This window comes from Centropristis striata, chromosome 5, assembly GCF_030273125.1.
Source record: "Centropristis striata isolate RG_2023a ecotype Rhode Island chromosome 5, C.striata_1.0, whole genome shotgun sequence".
NCBI classification, from domain to species: domain Eukaryota; kingdom Metazoa; phylum Chordata; class Actinopteri; order Perciformes; family Serranidae; genus Centropristis; species Centropristis striata.
The window spans coordinates 40,911,451-40,928,691 of NC_081521.1; the positions used below are offsets into that span (position 1 = coordinate 40,911,451).

Here is a 17,241-nt window from a genome sequence, read left to right on the forward strand (position 1 = left end):
GGGTTCAACATTAGCGAACCCAATTTCAAAGGGTTGTCCCTTAGCCCTGGGGGTCCTTTTTACTTTACCACCACAGTGCAATCAGAGAACAGCAGTATCTAGATTTCCTCCACACCCACTCCCCACTACCATCCTCCTTCCCCAGGCTCCTGTTGTAAATAGGCTAGTGGGTCTGGGTCCCCCTGTTGCAGTGTGTCGAACCCAACCCACGCTGTGAACCCCCCAGGCATGATTGAACAGTGGAGAGAGAGAGAGAGAGGCAGGAATTGGGAATAAGAAAAGGGGGTAAAAGGGAGGGGAGATAAGAAGACAGAGTTGTATGGACGGGGCGGGGGGCTGCCTGTACAGCTATAATAACATTAGAGTTGGGGCTCAGAGAGAGCAAGGAGAGGAGGGGTTTTAATTGGATGTGTGCCAGTCTCTCAGGGGTCCTTGAGAAAGGCAGAGAGGTTTGGCTGGGAGGGGCACCGGGCAATGCCTGTGTTTCCTGTGGGAACCAGCTCACTCCCTTTTTAAATGGCAAAGAAAAGGGGTTCCTCCGTCAGCCGGCTTAATGAGTTTAAAGTGCTGGGGCTTTAAATAGCCAATAACCAACTTTCTCTTTTTTGTACAAACATAGCTTAATAAATATGTATCTCATGAAAGGCTGTTTTCCAGCATTTGTTCAGGACTTAAGGACATTGTGTAAGGCTTACAGTATCTTTCATCTCTTTTCATTATTTAACTTGAATGCTCCTTTGTTAGAGAGATGTGTAGCTATTGTAGAGTTGATCATGTGTTTTTTGTACATGGGATGAAAGAAGGTATTATGCAATGCAAAACATAGACAATTGTTTGTCTATACTGTTTTCTATTTACCGTCAATACTTTTTGCACACAGATATTATCTCTCTTGTGCACAGTGAGCCTCCGCTTACAAACTCACATTGCCTCATATGGGAGGTCATGGTAAGGCTTGCTACCCCGACCCAAGATTTATCCTCACTGGTAGGGAGAATGTGCACACAGTCACATACAGGATTTAATTACTGCAAATGGGAAAGGGAGGTCATTAGTCTCTGCTTGGCCGGAAGACCTGTCCAAGAGACCATCTTCTGGGTTTGGGAGGGTGAATGGAGTGGAGTTGGAGACAGATTGGGGGGATAACTTTAGCCTTGTTTGTGAGTGGAAGAAAATGTAATCAGCAGTGATTAATTGTTGCATTCAAGTGGCAACATATGAGGCACCTTAGATGGAAAACCTCAGGAGGAAAGAAGGAAAATTGAGTTTCTGCAGCACCTCCCCCATCCTGTCAATACTTCCCCCTGATTGATGTCATGACATGTCTCAGCCCTAATGAATGAGTCTGGGATGATGAGGGTAAAGGCATAAGGGTCTCATATACAGCATTAACCCGTTGAAGCCTGGAAAGCGGATACGTCGTTTTGTAGTATTTGTATAAGCTCTTAAATACTTATTGAATTTCATTTTTATCTGCTACAGAGGCTGAAAAATCTATTATTTAGTAGAAGCGTTGGCACTTCTGTTGAATTTCCAGATTTTTCCAGATTTTTCAAACTTCAGGTTTTAGGGGCTTATTTTAAAATCGCCCAGAGGTTTTACAGGCGTTTTTAGGCGTCAATGGGTTAATCTTATAAATGATTACTGGTAAGGGTAAAATGGGGCTATGGGTTAGATTGAAAAATAATGTCTCAAGTGACCGTGAACAAGCAAACAAACAGGTTCAATGTCGACTTCTCCTTCTCATTTTTTTTACTGCAAGCTTTACTTTGGACTTTGGAAGGAAATGCAATCACGTGTGTGTGTCTGGGTTCACAAATGTATGCACACGTGCATTGTGTGTGTTTATGTGCGTGGCCCCAGCTGCTCCCCTCCTCTGTCATTTTGCAGTAACAGTGAGGAGCTGTTCAGCTGTGGAAGTCCTACGTAAAGGTTCCACAGGGAGCATTTTCTTTTGGGCAACATGCTAAAAAAACACACGCTGAATAGAGAAACAGCTGCATTCACTGCTTGTTTACTATGATGTAGGCTTGGCCAGATAGCAAAAACCAAAAATACTTCAAAGCATGAAGACCAGCAAGCTTTTATGCAAACAAATCTGAAATTGAAGAGGCATGGGCCACGGTGGAAGGACTGCTGGCAGAGAAAGAGGGAGGAGAGCAAGCTGTGCGAGGCCGAGCTCTGAAACCGCCATCTGTGTCGGTGCGCTGCCTCTACTGACCGCCTCTTGCTCTGTCACTGTAATTGGCATGGTAACCATAGCGACGGCAGTTCCCCTGGGGAGCTGGCGCGTGGACCTGGGAGATCTCAACCAGCGACAGCGTGTCAGGCAGAAAGGGGGAAACGATAAGGCCGTCTTTGCATTGCAAATGATTGAGGTTGTGAATGCCCAGAGCTGCCGCTGGTATGGAACACCGCCACGATATGAACGGTGATAAAGAGCCCAGACGCCACTCCAGACGCCGATATGACGGTGCCATATATCAGACCTATTGAATCTCTGCTCTCCCCTGAGACGCTGGCTTTTTCCTCCATTCTATAGCAGATTTAGCAGCTTAACAATGGAGCCAATAAACAGATGCTTCCTTTTGATTAATATACTGCTAAGATTACAGACTGAATACAAAAGTAGTGGGTTAATTAAACCATTGCGGTTCATCTATCCCATTTCACAAGATAGAACAGACTTCATGGTGTCATAGAAGAGAGAAACAAAAACAGTAACTCAAGTCAAGACAAGCATTCTCAGGAAACACTTAGCCAGCCAAACTGCTTTTCTGTAAATGTTGATAGTGGACCATGGTTTGTTTTTACACTTAGCTTGTATTTCACACATGAGCTGCATGAAAATGACCTTTTCTCATTAACTATTCTCTAGCACAGTAGTTCTCAACCTTTTTGAGTCGCGACCCCCAATTTAACATCCATGTTGTCCGCGACCCCCTGCTCACTGAACAGAATCTCACACGCACAGTTCAGATCACCCAAAAAAAGAAACAAAATGACCACAAATAGACACAAAATGATTAAAAAAAGACACAAAATGATTAAAAAAAAGACACAAAATGACAAAAAAAGACACAAAATGACCAAAAAAAAGACACAAAATGACCAAAAAAAGACAAACTTACGAAAAAGACAAAAAATGACCCAAAAAAAGACACAAATTGACCACAAAAAGACACAAAATGATTAAAAAAAGACACAAAATGACCAAAAAAAGACACAAAATGACCAAAACAGACACAAAATGACAAAAAAGACACAAAATGACAAAAAAAAAGACACAAAATAACCAAAAAAAGGAAACAAAATGACCAAAACAGACACAAAATGACAAAAAAGACACAAAATGACAAAAAAAAAGACACAAAATAACCAAAAAAAGGAAACAAAGTTCCAAAAGAAAGACACAAAATGACCAAAAAGACTAAACCACATGAACACTTTAACACAGTGGAGACAGAGCTGACCTCCAAAATGATTTGGCGAACCCCAGAAATCATCTCGCGACCCCAATTGGGGTCCCGACCCCAAGGTTGAGAATAGCTGCTCTAGCATGTGAAGCTGTCTTCGTCTTCTATATGATATACACTGACTACAGGCTAAATAAATTGTGCTCAGACCAGGTTCCTCTAGCTCACTGCCAGGGGCATAATGACTGTTTTTACCCGGTAATAACACAGGAGTCAGTTCATGAACACCCACAGTATGCTGCCTTCAGGCTGATGCAGACACCATAATGGCAGTGGGGGGCTTGATTGTCCTCTCTTTGCAGGTGTTTCACCTTTATATATATTTCCTCACATCTCCTGTCTTTGTAGACGTGTGATGAATATAAATAAGCAGCGTGTTTGAACTTGAGCTCTGATCTGGCCAAAGTTTCTAATGCTGACTTCAAATTAGTGGCCTGTGTGAAGTTGGAATAAAACATGAAGTGTAGTTTTCCCCAGCCGGATCGGATGAAAGCGCCCAACTAGCGCTTAATCATTACAGGCTGATGTAAGCAGCAGAAGAGATGTAGAGATTTTGTATCACTGCTCTCCTGCAGCCCAATTAGACTTTTCTGATATTTTTTATGGTTGAGGACGACTTCTTCAGTGAGGCATGTAAAGGGCCTCATGAGTCTGATTAGTACATCTCATGTACGCAGAGACCCGTGTGTGTGTGCATGTGCTTTAATTGCATGTATACCTTCAATCCAATCCAATTCCCTTTATTTATATAGCACAATTTTGGCAAACACAAGGTTTCCAAAGTGCTGCACAAACAATAAATACATAACACAATACAAAGAGATGTAGTAAACAACAGATCAGTAAGATGCAATAAGATAAAATAAATTAAAAATGGGATAAAAACAAATAAAATAAAATGTAAAATGTACTGCCTTCCCCCAGTGGCTCCATCCCCTCTAGCGTCTCCATCCCCTCTCCTTCTCTGTCCTGCAGCTCAGGCGATCCAAAATCTGGCACAGCTTTGTGGTTGTTTTTAGGAGGTTCACGCCCTTTAGGTCTCATGATGAGAGAATAACATTCAGCCATTCCACTGGAGGCGAAACCATTTCTCTTTTAGGAAATGTGCGTCTCGTAAACTCACATGTGGTTATTTGTAACCTCTGCTTCCTTATATTCTCTGTAGTGTATTCTTTGCCTGTGGCATGCAGTGCATTGCCTGTTTAGTTGCATGCAGAGCTGGAAGAACCCCTACCAGGCTTTGAACACTCGCCTCTTCCTCCTTTATCTCAGAAGGGGAAACAAGCCTCAACATGGCAACACCAGGTGCTGCAGTATGGCTGACTGCAGGGCACGCTGGGAAAAATTGGAAATGGGATGTGTGTGTGTGTGTGTGTGTTGAGAGTGTGAAATTGTCCAGGCCTGTGAGTGAATAATAAGCCAACAGCTCTGTGCTATGCAGTGAATCAATGTGGCTCTGTGCCAAGCAACAGCTAACATCTCTGCCTCCCTCGTTTGCATTTCTCTCACTTCTTTCTTCTTTCCCCCCCTCTCCTTCTGTTTGCCACACATAACACCTCACACACATCTAACTGTTAAATGTGACAGTTTTCTCCTACTTGTTTTTTTTTTTTTTTTTTTTTAACTTTCTTTTTATTGATTTTTCAGTGAAAAACAAAACACAAACATGTAATTATACACACAGAACAGGAACATCAGACAGGGTCATCCATAGCAAAATACAATGGCAGGTTTTATTCTAAACAGAACTCAGGTCCAGTGACACAAAATACCTTCGTTTGTGCTGTCCACAAGGTCACCGGTACAAAAAATAAAATAAAAAAGAACCCCATAACAAGCGGAAATGGAATATATATATATACATATTTATTTATACTCGGGGAGAAACGCTCCTGACCCAGGGGAAAAATACAATAATATAAAATAAAAAGATTTTCCCACACAGAATATGCAATCACCTCTCATACATGTAGTCCCTCCATTTCTTCCAGTATTGGTCACCTTTTTCAGTACTGTATCTCAGGGAAAATGTTAACCTTTCCATGTTATACATTTCTTTAACTATTCCTATCCAGTCTGAAATTGTCTGACACTCCTTGCTTAGCACTCCTACTTGTTCTTGACTTACTCTTTTTAATTTTGCCGCAGTGAATCCCTGCTCGAAAAGTTCCAATTTTAGAGTTGCTGATATGGCGAGGAGCTGTCAGTTAAAGCAAGAAGGAGAGAATTCAAACCAGGGGAGAGTTAATCATAACCTCTACGGATTTGTCAAGGGATGAAAGCGAATGTCAGTCTCTTTCCATCCCAGTGGAGAGTAAAGTCTGAAGTAAATAATTAGCTTCTCTGTTACTCATTATAGCATGTGTCAGTTGCTTTGGCATAACATGCACTAATCAGCAACAGTGCTGTCAGAAAATTGAGTTAAACTAAAACAACCTCGTGCCACGTGACGTTGTTTTCATGCTCCACAGAGCCAGAAGGCGGGAAAAACATGGTGAAAAAATGTAGTGTAGAATAGTGGGTCAACCTTCAGTGCTAAGTCATGCATACACTGTAAAAAAATAATTGTTAAATTTACGGTAAATTACCGGCAGCTGTGGTTGCCAGAACTTCACCGTAAAAAATACAGTGAGGGGGTTTTCTACTGTAAATTTAAATATCAGCAAAAACTAATTTAGACTGAATATTCTCGTTACTTTTAAGGTAATTGTGTCATTCATTCACACATCATGGCAAATCTCCATTAACTTTACATGAAAATGTTATATTTTTATAGCAAAACTGTGCGTTTCCTACAGTTCATGACAGTAAAAGTAAAAATTGTGCTATTCCTTGATTTACGGTAATTAAAAGTGTCTACTACGGTGATACACAATTTTTAATTTTACGCCCCATTCCTGATGCAATTTGACAGTGTTTTACTGTAATTTCTACAAACATTTTTGGTAACACTTTATAATAACCAACTAAATAATGTTTATAGATGGTTTATAAACCAATTATTAACCATTTTCAAAGTGCTATATACATATTTAATCTTTAAATATTTTCAGCCAATTTCTTAAAGGTATATAAATCATTTCAAAATCATTAACATACTTAATATGGTGTTAAAAATGTTAAAATGAGTGCAACTAAAACTATTAATGAACTATTAATTATAATTAAATTGTTTTTTAATGGGAAAGTAGCTATAAACTTACATTAATAAACCATCTATTAGCCATTTATAAATTATTTAGTTAGTTAAACATTAATAAATGATGTATTTACTATTCTAAATGGCCTATATATGGTTTATAAATGATGATTAAACATTAATAAACTATCTGTTTACCATTTATAAATGATGGTTATTGTATTGTATTTTTTACAGTGTATGTGGCACTCGTGCCCTGAGAGATCTTTCTCATGAAGCGTTAATAATGGACTGCCAAATATAGAATCAACACACACCTCGAAGCAGTTTGTCCCTTCTAAGTTGCTGGCTGCTCAGCGGTCTGTGAATCGAGATAGAATGATGAAAAAGAGGAAAGTAAAAGGGAGCACGTCTCTGTTTATCATCACAAACTGACTCCACGTGAGCAGTGGTTCACGAGGCAGAAGAATCCATTCAGTGGTTTTTTTTTTCCTTCCTGCTCCACCTCCCCTCCTCCGCTATCGCCTACAATGACAACTGGAACACTGACCAGCGTTCAGTGTTGCTGGCTTTGGCCTCCAGGGTCAACCCCGCCACTCTCACCATCTCTATGACTGACTAAAGTGATCTAAGTGAGACAGCGTTATATTGTTCAGCGTTGGTCACAAGCCGTCTTTGTCATAGCACAGGAATGCAGCTGCAGAGACGGAAAATCTCAGCTCAACATCAGCAAACTCCAGTCCACTGGTCTCGCCAAAGGCATTCTCATATCAGATTTCTGCATCTCGAGGTCATTCTGTCTGGTGTTGCACAGTCGACATGCCCTGCTGTGACCTATCTGGCATCATGCAGTGAGATTATCCGGTCAGCATTATGCCTCAAAATCTGCCTCATTGTCTGTTTTTATTCTGTCCTGTCAGATTTAAATGTGAGCCCCAATAGAATGAACCTCATTTTTTTTAAATTTAGGCCCCGTTTACACCAGGACGCTCGCGGGTAAAAACGACAAAATATTTTATGTGAAGTGCCTTTCGTTTAGACGGTGACGGCGTTTTGGGGGCTTAAAGACGCAAAAATGTGAAACCACCCTCCAAAGTGTAAAAGTGTAATCCTCTCCTCCGTAGCGTGTCGTCTACACTGACAAGACACAAAACTCTGATCTGATCTGCTCACGTCACGTATGTGTTTACGTCACATCCATGCTCCAGGACAGGAAATAAAGAAACGTGGGATTATTTCCATGGTGGGACCTTCAAGCTGCTCTGGCAGCTCTAATAAACTTACAGGAGTCTTTCCACCAAATGTCCAGGATATGTACAGATAGTATTAGTGAACAGAGAAGGATCTGGAATTACCTCCATCACATTCTGGATGCAGCGATTGGTGGGAGGAGCCAGACGGCTGTGAACGAGACCTGGGAGATCTAGTGATGGAGGAGAACTTTGTGGAAGGAGTAGCTGATGAAAATGTGTGGCGTGAAAACTTCTGCATGCCCAAAGATGCTCTTATGGCTTTAAGTGATGCCGCCTGGCTGCATACAATCCAATTTCACACACTTTTGCGTCACCGTATGCAGCAGATTTCCTCCTGAAAACGCTCGTCTAAACGAGGAATAAAAAGTGAAGACGAGACGCCACTTTTGCGTCTTCTGTTCAGACCGTCCTCGTGTAAACGTAGCCTCAATCTCACCTTGAAGGAATATTGACCTAAAGAAAATACTACTGGGTCCCTTGAATGAACAGCTAAATGGTTAACTTCAATGGTTAGTTTTTTTTTTCAATCTGAATCTGCAACAAAAGCTGACTGGCTCCTCTCTCTCTTATCCTGTTTCCATTTCTTCATTTCTGTCTGCCTCTCCCCCTGCAGCAAGCTTTACTTTCTTATTTAATCCAGGCTGTGAGACGACAGGGGGCTAAACGGAAACTTTAACAATGAGATGATTATAGCTGGACGAGAGATAGAAGAATCAGATCTAAATCCAGAGAGTTTCCTAATTGGGTTTTGGTCTTAAGGCAAGGCTTTTTTCAAGAGAACTCAATCGTATTGATTAAAATACTCCTGGCCTTTTACTTTGAATATACCCGGTGACTTTATACGTCAGGGTCTGCAGTAACCATATCTCTGGATACGTCTCCATATTCTGGTTTTATCCTACAGAAACACTGTTCCCTTCCAGCGGTAGAGAAACTGAAAATAGTATTTTAGATGTGGTTTACTTGAGCTCCATCGGGCCCCTGAGACTTGCAGTATCGATCTGTTTGTTACCCGTCAGAGACCCAAAGCCCATCTCCTTTGTGCTCTTGGCTCAAAGGATCAGAGGAACATGCACAGGAAGATTCTGAGCAGGGAAGCCCACGGTGAACTCTGTGACCTATATCTCTCTGCTTTAACAGCCTTGGCTTTGACATGTTCAGGCTTCAGACCCCAGTGATTAGAATCCCCCCACTATTACTGAGCAGATCACACAGCAGAAAGACGTGACTAGCTGACTCCTGATTGGTCTCACCTTCTAATCAGTGGACTTTACCTCTCAAGGCTGTCTCTGGTCAGATTAGAAGATAATGCAACGGTTGATTATATCATGTTCCAGCATGCTTTGAATGCAAACAACACAAGCAGTCATGCTGCCGTAGCAACATTTGTTTTGCTGAAAGATAAACCTACAGAGTTTATAACCCTTGGTGAAGAATAAGCCTTGTTACCAAAGAAACCAGTGTTTTTATATATATATAGGCTGTACCTGAACGTAATAATTCAGGCATAGCAGCGAGTTCCTTCCTTGAATTACTGTGCATTCATGCACCCACGCGAGACATAAACCTTCTGAAAGTTTCCATGTGTTAATCTCATGACTTGGGTCTCAGATCCTCTGTTTTGGTTTGAGCAATGTTTGGGGAAGTAATGCAATTCATTCAGACGGCTGAAAACTGACAAAGAACCAAGATCAGAGGTGACTCGTCTTATTTCATCAATCATCCTCATTCACATGATGCTTTTGATCACAGTGATTATGCACTTTGATGTCCACATGGTATAAAGACCAGCCCAGCAGGGAGTCTAACCTCAGGCCATGTATGCACTCATCTGGAATCAGACCCTGTGTTCTGTATAGACGCATAAATCTCTTGAATTATTGACTTTTCCTCATTTAGCGCCATAATGTTAGACATAGCCTTCTGAGAGGAAATCCACTCCAGACAGCGTGATAATGACTAAAGACCTGCCTTTGATTAGCTTTGCAAGAGATTAATAATCCAATGCTCGCACGTCTAATGTAAAAAAAACAAAAAACCTGCAACATATGGCAAGCTAAAGATGAATTATAAATTGGGTGGGCAGCTCACTGTGGGATTACTGGCTTGGTCGCGTGCGTCCCCAAATCACGGTCCCCTAAAAGTAGCCTAAAGCCACGCTGGGGGAGTTGAGATTAAAGGCCTGGGGTCAGAGGGTTTTTGGCTTCTACTTTCTGTTTGAAGGTCGGGCCTCTTGGATTGGACTGATTGGAGTCCCTTCGATAGCCACCATACACAAAGATTATAATGATGGGATTCCCCTGGTTTCTGATTGGGTTAATCCCGTCTCTTGTAATGAGTTTCTAATCAAGTACTGTCTCCTGCTGATTGATGGTGTGATGTTTGGAGAGGAGGGAGGTAGAGGAGAAGAGGTGAGGAGAGTTTACACACTCACTTATCTACAGTTACTGACATTAGTTGTTTATTGACAATAAAAATCTATCTGAACCTTGGCTTTGAGATTACTGGAGCACCTCCCAGTTGTTAGGGCACCATGAAATTATGGTGTGTGTATATAAAGTTTTTTTTCATTTTCAGAAACAATGAGGTGTTTGGTCCATAAAGTGTCAGAAACCTGTGTAAAATGCCCCTAAAACCCAACGTGAAGTCTTTAAATTGCAATTTTTTTCTGACTTGGAGTCCAAAACTCAAAGATATTTGGTAGACTATTTAATAAGGAAAAGAACATCAGCAAATCCTTACAGCTGAGAAGTGAAATGAGCCAACAAATATTAACAAAAAAGATCGAAACAGTTTCAATTCATTTTTTATCACTCAACTCTTCATAAGTTCATCTTTAAACATGAAAAAGTCTCATGACATTCTTTTTTTTACATGAGCCGATCAGTCATGTGCTAATGTGTGATTTACAACAGACGAGGTTCCTCATGTTGCTGACAAAGTTAGCACCATTTCAAACTGCTGTTGCATCTAAAAAAAGCACATTGCATCTGGGTATGAGGGCTTCATATCTGTTATCTTCATCCTTGCTATCGCCCTGTTTGGGTTGTCATGGTTCCTGGAATGTGCAGATACTGTCGCCGCCCTGCACGAGACATGATGTCACGCACTCGTGTGACCCACTGAAATACTTTTACTCATTCATCTAAGTCCTGCAAGTAGGGCAGTGCGACTAATGCAAATTTCCAGATTTTCCTTTCTCTAAAGGAATTACTGGGATTAATATGATACGCAGTCACACAGGAAAATCCCGCGGCAGCCAGTCACGTGCGGACGTACGAGGGTAGCAGGTCAGAGAGGAGAGAGAGTGCACTGCAGCTGCAAACAAGGTCAGATGCAGTGCCTCAGGTGATTTCACATTACCGCCTGCATTGGAAGCTATGAGGCGAGATGAAAATCAGAGTTCCATCGGATCACTGGTGGCGACAGGATTGGAAATGAAATCTGTAATCAAGGGGATGATTATTTTGAGAAGGCGGAGAGTAGCCTAACCTAGATTCTGCTAGAGTTAAGGTCTCACTCTCTCTCTGTGTCACTGTTTGTCTCTCTTTTCATGTTTTGCTGCCTTGCAGGCCATTAACAAATTAAGGTCAAAATTAACCCATTGACGCCTAAAACGCCTGTAAAACCTCTGGGTGATTTTAAAATCAGCCAGAAGTTTTTCTGGAAATTCAACAGAAGTGTCAACGCTTCTACTAAATAATAGATTTTTCAGCCTCTGTAGCAGATAGAAATGAAATTCAAAACTTATTTGAGAGCTTATACAAATACTACAAAATGACGTATCCACTTTCCAGGCTTCAATGGGTTAAGGCAGCACTATTTATAGTGAAACTATCTTTCTTTTTGCACGGTCAAACAACACGACTGCTCCCAGCCTTTCAACTGAGAATACCCCCCTAGATAAGGTAGAAGCCTTAGCCTATACGTCTTCCATAGTTATTTAATCTTCATGAATTTCATCCGGTTCAGACAATCCGTAAAATCAAATAATATCTGCTGACCTTGCCATACTTTGCTATGATCTCCTAAGGTATTAAGAGCATTAGGATACAGGCTTCTCATGATCGCCCAGACACTAGTCCGTTTGCTCTACTTTTCCTGTTTGCTTTTTCCATCTGTGGAGTCACACTGAGCACGTGCAGGGGAGGCCAGCGTCCTGCGGGTAGGGGAGGGAGGGAGGGAGCGATGGGGGAGCGAGGCGGAAGATGGGATGATGCAGCCCAGATGGAGCTAACTGATTTAATCTACGGGGCGCCGGCAGGTTTTTTTAGCCCCAGTCCCCAGCTGAGCCACAGTAGTAGAAATTAGTGTCACTTTAAGAGTAATTTGCAATACTGATATTAGAATTGTAATAGCCAATTAATGTGTCATCCCTTGATTTACATATATGGTAAATGGAGCTGCACTTATATAGCTTTTCTAGTCGCTTTTTACACTACAGACTGCGCTCATTCACCCGTTCACCCACACATTCATTCTGGTGGCAGAGGCTACCCTAAACCAGGGGTCTCAAACTCAAATAACCTGGGGGCCGCTGGAAGCAGTATCAAAATGACCAAAAAAAGACACAGAATTACTATTAAAAAAAAAGGCCCAAAATGACAGAAAAATAAATAAATTACATAAAGACACAACAGGACCAAAAAAAGACACAAAATTATTTTAAAGACACAAAATGACAAAAAAAACCCACAAAATGACAAAAAAAATACAAAATTACCAACAAAAAACCCCCACAAAATTACTAAAAAAAGTAATAAAGGGACCTTCCACACACAACACGGTAAAGTGCCATTCATATAAAACTCACATTAAGTTTTCATATCAAGGTGGGGGCCACAAAATATCATCACGAGGGCCGCAATTGGCCCGCGGGCCGCCAGTTTGAGACCCATGCCCTAAATGGTGCCACTTGCCACCATTGGGAATTCATTCACACACTGATGAACGCAGCATCGGGGGCAATTTTTTTCAGTATCTTGCTCAAGGATACTTCGACATGCAGGCTGCGACGGTCGGGGATCGAACCACCAACCCTCCGATCGGTGGACGAACGCTCTACCACCCCTCTATTAACCCATTGAAGCCTGGAAAGCGGATATGTCGTTTTGTAGTATTTGTATAAGCTCTCAAATACCTTTTTGAATTTCATTTCTATCTGCTACAGAGGCTGAAAAATCTATTATTTAGTAGAAGAGTTGACACTTTTTTTTCCAGAATTTCGAGAAAATTAAAGGCTTATTTTAAAATCGCCCAGCGATTTTTCAGGCCTCAATGGGTTAACAATTAATTAAAACCATATCTTTGTATATTTTTAACACAGCGTCTGATCAAAAAACTTTCTTTCCGTATCTCCAGGCCTTTGGACAAGCCTACTCCAACCACAGGAAGGTGGCAGCGGATGGGGAGAGCCGTGAGGAGTCTCTGATCCAGGAGTCTGCCTGTAAGGAGGCCTACTACGAGCAGAGGGTCCTGGAGCTGCAGAACGATCTCCGCCAGGCACGCAACATCCTCACCAACACCCAGTCTGAGAACGAACGCCTCAACACCATCTCCCAGGACATGAGAGAGGTAAGAGGGAGCCACACATCCACAATCAGAATCTAATTATTCCTGGTTTCATAAAGGGGTTACTGTTTAGAGTTCAGTCAAAGGACGCAACTAATGCACATATGATGAAACGATAGTAAGGGAAGTCATTTCAAAGAACTATACTGTTCACCAGAAGCCTGGTGGTGTTTCTCCTGCGTCAGTACGTTGAACATGAACTTACTTCTGGGTTGAAGCAGAAAGTTGTGTCTGCTCTTGTTTGCCTGCAGCCATTTAAAAAACAACTGGTGTGTTTGATAGATAGATAGATAGATAGAGAGATAGAGAGATAGATAGATAGATAGATAGATAGATATACTTTATTTATCCCAAGCTGGGAAATTACAGTGTAGCAGCAGCATTACACACAGAGACAATAACAACACAATTAAATAAAAAGAACAACCTAGGCATACTTCAAGCAATAAAATATAAAAATACAATAAAATACAATAAAATGTGATGTAAAAATACAAATAAGTATAACAAAGTGTCTAAAGAAGGAGTACGTATTAAGGAGTAGAAATCCAGTGCAGAATAATTATGAATATGCAGTATAAAAATGTTGGTGCTATGAAACAAATAAGGTGCAATGAACAGTGTGCATAAAAAACACATAAAGTGCATAATGACGGTTATGATGCTACCGTCTGATGCTTTTTATTTTTCTTAAGCTACATAAAAAGATAACAAGTATTCATTACTAATCATTCTCAAACCTTCTGTAGAGCCCAGGAGGAAACTGGGAGATACTGCTTTTCACTTTTTATTGATGGTGCTGCAAATCACTGCAGGTTGTTATTGCTGAGTCAACAACTGGTGTGTTCCTGACATGCTAACACAAGCCTCATCACACTGTAATAACAGTCGGACAGGGACTAGTCTGATTGAAGCAACACCTTGCCTTCTAGCCTAATGTGATGTCCTCCACCCTATTGTAATGCAGGGTGGAGTATAATTACAGATAGAGGAAAAGCAACAAAGCCATGGGAACCAGGCTGCTTTGCAAGAGATGGCATGTTCCTACATGGATAATTGATTAATCAATCTTGTATATTTGTGTGACCTACTGCATGACAGTAGTGTTTAACCTGTTGGTGCAGCTGTGGCGTTAGGGACATACCTAATTATACAAACTCCACCTCAAACAGCCACTTCTGCACCACCGTTCTGTTAACTGAGATTTGTTTTGCTGAAGCATGGCCAGAGCATAACGCTAACACATTCCAGTGAACTTTTCCTACTCTCTTAAGCTTCTGGAACTATGATAATGCTAACCTTTATTGTCTGCGCCCCACTTTGGACAATGTCTGACCTCTTCACTGCTGCCATTTACATATACTCACAGCTAATTGACCCCATTAGAAGAGACAAGAGCACAGTGCAGAGCAGAGCGTGGGTTGTGTGTCTGTGCCAGTGGCCATGCATGTGTGATGCAGGGATGTGAGGAAGAGATTGAATTAACCGGAGTGCAGTGCAGGTTAAAATCGCACTCAGTGAGAGATATGAGAGATGCAAAAATTTCAATGCACCTGAGTATAATGACAAAAAGATCCTTCATTCAATAATGCATGTGCGGAGCTTTGAGGAAGCCTCTCTGACACAAAGACGAGGAGACATGAAAGGATGAGAAGAGATGAGCAGAGTCTGACAGGAGGGCAGAGGGAGCCTCTCACCTCTAGAACACATTCTTTGGTCCATGTTCCCTTGAGAACCAAGAAAGACTGGAATAATAAGGAGGGGGGTTGAAGTAGCAGCTTGTTTGAGGAGTTTGGCTTACATGAGAGAAGGAACTCGTGTTAGATTTAACTCACGTCTCTAGGTAGGTGCGTGGAAGGAGCTCAGTTTCTGCAAGTAGTTGCATCATATCGTTATTTTTTGCAGGGATTCTTTGGTTCTAATAACACTTTACCACAACAACATCTAGGTAGGGCTGGGCGATATGGCCCTAAAAGAATATCACGATATTTCAGGCTATTTTTGCGATAACGATTATTCTTCACGATATTACAAAATACTTAAAAAGATATAGAAAATATGATATTTTTTTTTAGTCTGTATAAATAAATAAAAATCTAAAACGTAGTGTGAAGTGCAAATCTCAACAGTTTCCAAATACAAAAAAAATTACTCTTGACTCTTGAGTATGAGCAAATAATAAAAATAACCATTTAGGGGTTCCGAGGGCATATTTTAATGACATTTTGTAAAAGGAGAATAAAGGTTCTTGTATGTTTTATTTAAGGCATCTTATTTTGACAGTCTTCTTGTAAGTTCTGTGGTGGATTCTGTTAACACACTGTGCTCTTATTTTGAAAGCTGCATGTGTTTAGCGACAGGGAGTAAGTAGCTTTTTGTGATTAAAACAACTTTAACCACGACATCAAGAAGTAGGAATGTTGCCAATATCATGATATGCATTTTTTTTTTAACCATAAAAAAAATATACCGATATTATTGTGAACGATACGATATGGCACACCCCTACATTTAGGTGCTAAAACATTGGTGTTCTATGCATACTTCACCCTCTTTATTTCTTCACCCATGCACCAATAAAACACCCACATGTGCTTCTGGGCTTCACATTTGGTTTTCTGCTGTATGACATTCAGCACTTGTTTTTTCGTCCTCTCTGTATACTGCCCTACAAAGTCTAACTGCAGTAACTACGTAAAGAGTAAAACTGATAAAAACTGCTTTAAAGTTTTTTTTAACGTTTTTTAACTGGCCAGCCAAATGGGTTATAGGTAGGGAATTGATATGACATTTATTTCTACATGTATCGATAATGTAATTTTTATGCTCAAAAATCATGATGATTTATTTTACCTTTGACTCCAAAAATTGAGTTACAGCACTCTGTTTTTTTTTGTAAAAGGTTCAAATAGTAATGCACAAACACAATGCAGTAACTATAATGTTTATTTAAAAGTGTTTAACAGCTCTATTCAAAGATTTGTGTGTTTTACACTTAATATAATAAAGTAATGCTAAATTTTAGTCTTTATATAATTTTAGCTCACATTTTTTCTTAATCACTATCTAGATAATAATTTCCCTATTAAATAAACTTATAATTTCTATTGTTTTTGTCTTCAATACACTGTATCACAGTCAAAGTTTAGCTTTAGTTTTGAGTTCTTACATTATTATTTCTCTGACATAAAGCAAAATTGAAATCTAAAACTTTGTCACAACTTAAAACAGACATAGAGGAGTTCATTTTTAGTTATAACTCAATTTCGACCAAAAATGTAGTTACTGCAGTTAGGCTTTGTAGGGCAGTATAATGCTCTCGCTGTGTGGTAGTTAAACCGATCAGAACTCCAAATCTTTGAGTGTTTGTGCACAGCAGATTTAGCTGAGTCCTCTGTTTTGCAGGTCAAGTTGTTTAATTCCAGTGTAATTGGGAGGGAGGCGAGTTTTTTAAAAAAAAGGGCTCCTTTCCTGAGTGAGTCTGAAGTCTTTGGCATGCAGCTGCAGGAATCACTGCAGTTTTCTGTGAGTCACAGCTTGAGACAGATGTCAGCAGCGTTTCTTACTGAGATTAGCGAAAAAGTCTTAAAAGTGGCATGTCGCTCAAAACGACTTAAGTTCCGGAAAGCTCCAAATTCCACTATAATTAGGTCAGCTGCTACTCAGCTCCGCATCCAAGTTGGTATAAGTTGGGCATGATGAAAGCCAGATGTGCCTCACAAGATGTGCTTTTGGAAGACAAGTCACCATTAGGGGCAATACATGATATATCAATCTCTATGGGGAGAGATTTGGAAAAATC

General features: G+C 40.6%; 1 protein-coding gene across 1 annotated transcript in view; it reads left to right on the forward strand.

Annotated features, from left to right (window-relative positions):
• Positions 1-17,241, forward strand: part of LOC131972118 (protein bicaudal D homolog 2-like) — a 71,833-nt gene that overhangs the window by 13,227 nt on the left and 41,365 nt on the right. Inside the window, exon 2 of the mRNA XM_059333886.1 lies at positions 13,230-13,442. Coding sequence (XP_059189869.1) covers positions 13,230-13,442 — 213 coding nt within the window. The remainder of the gene's footprint in view (positions 1-13,229; positions 13,443-17,241) is intronic.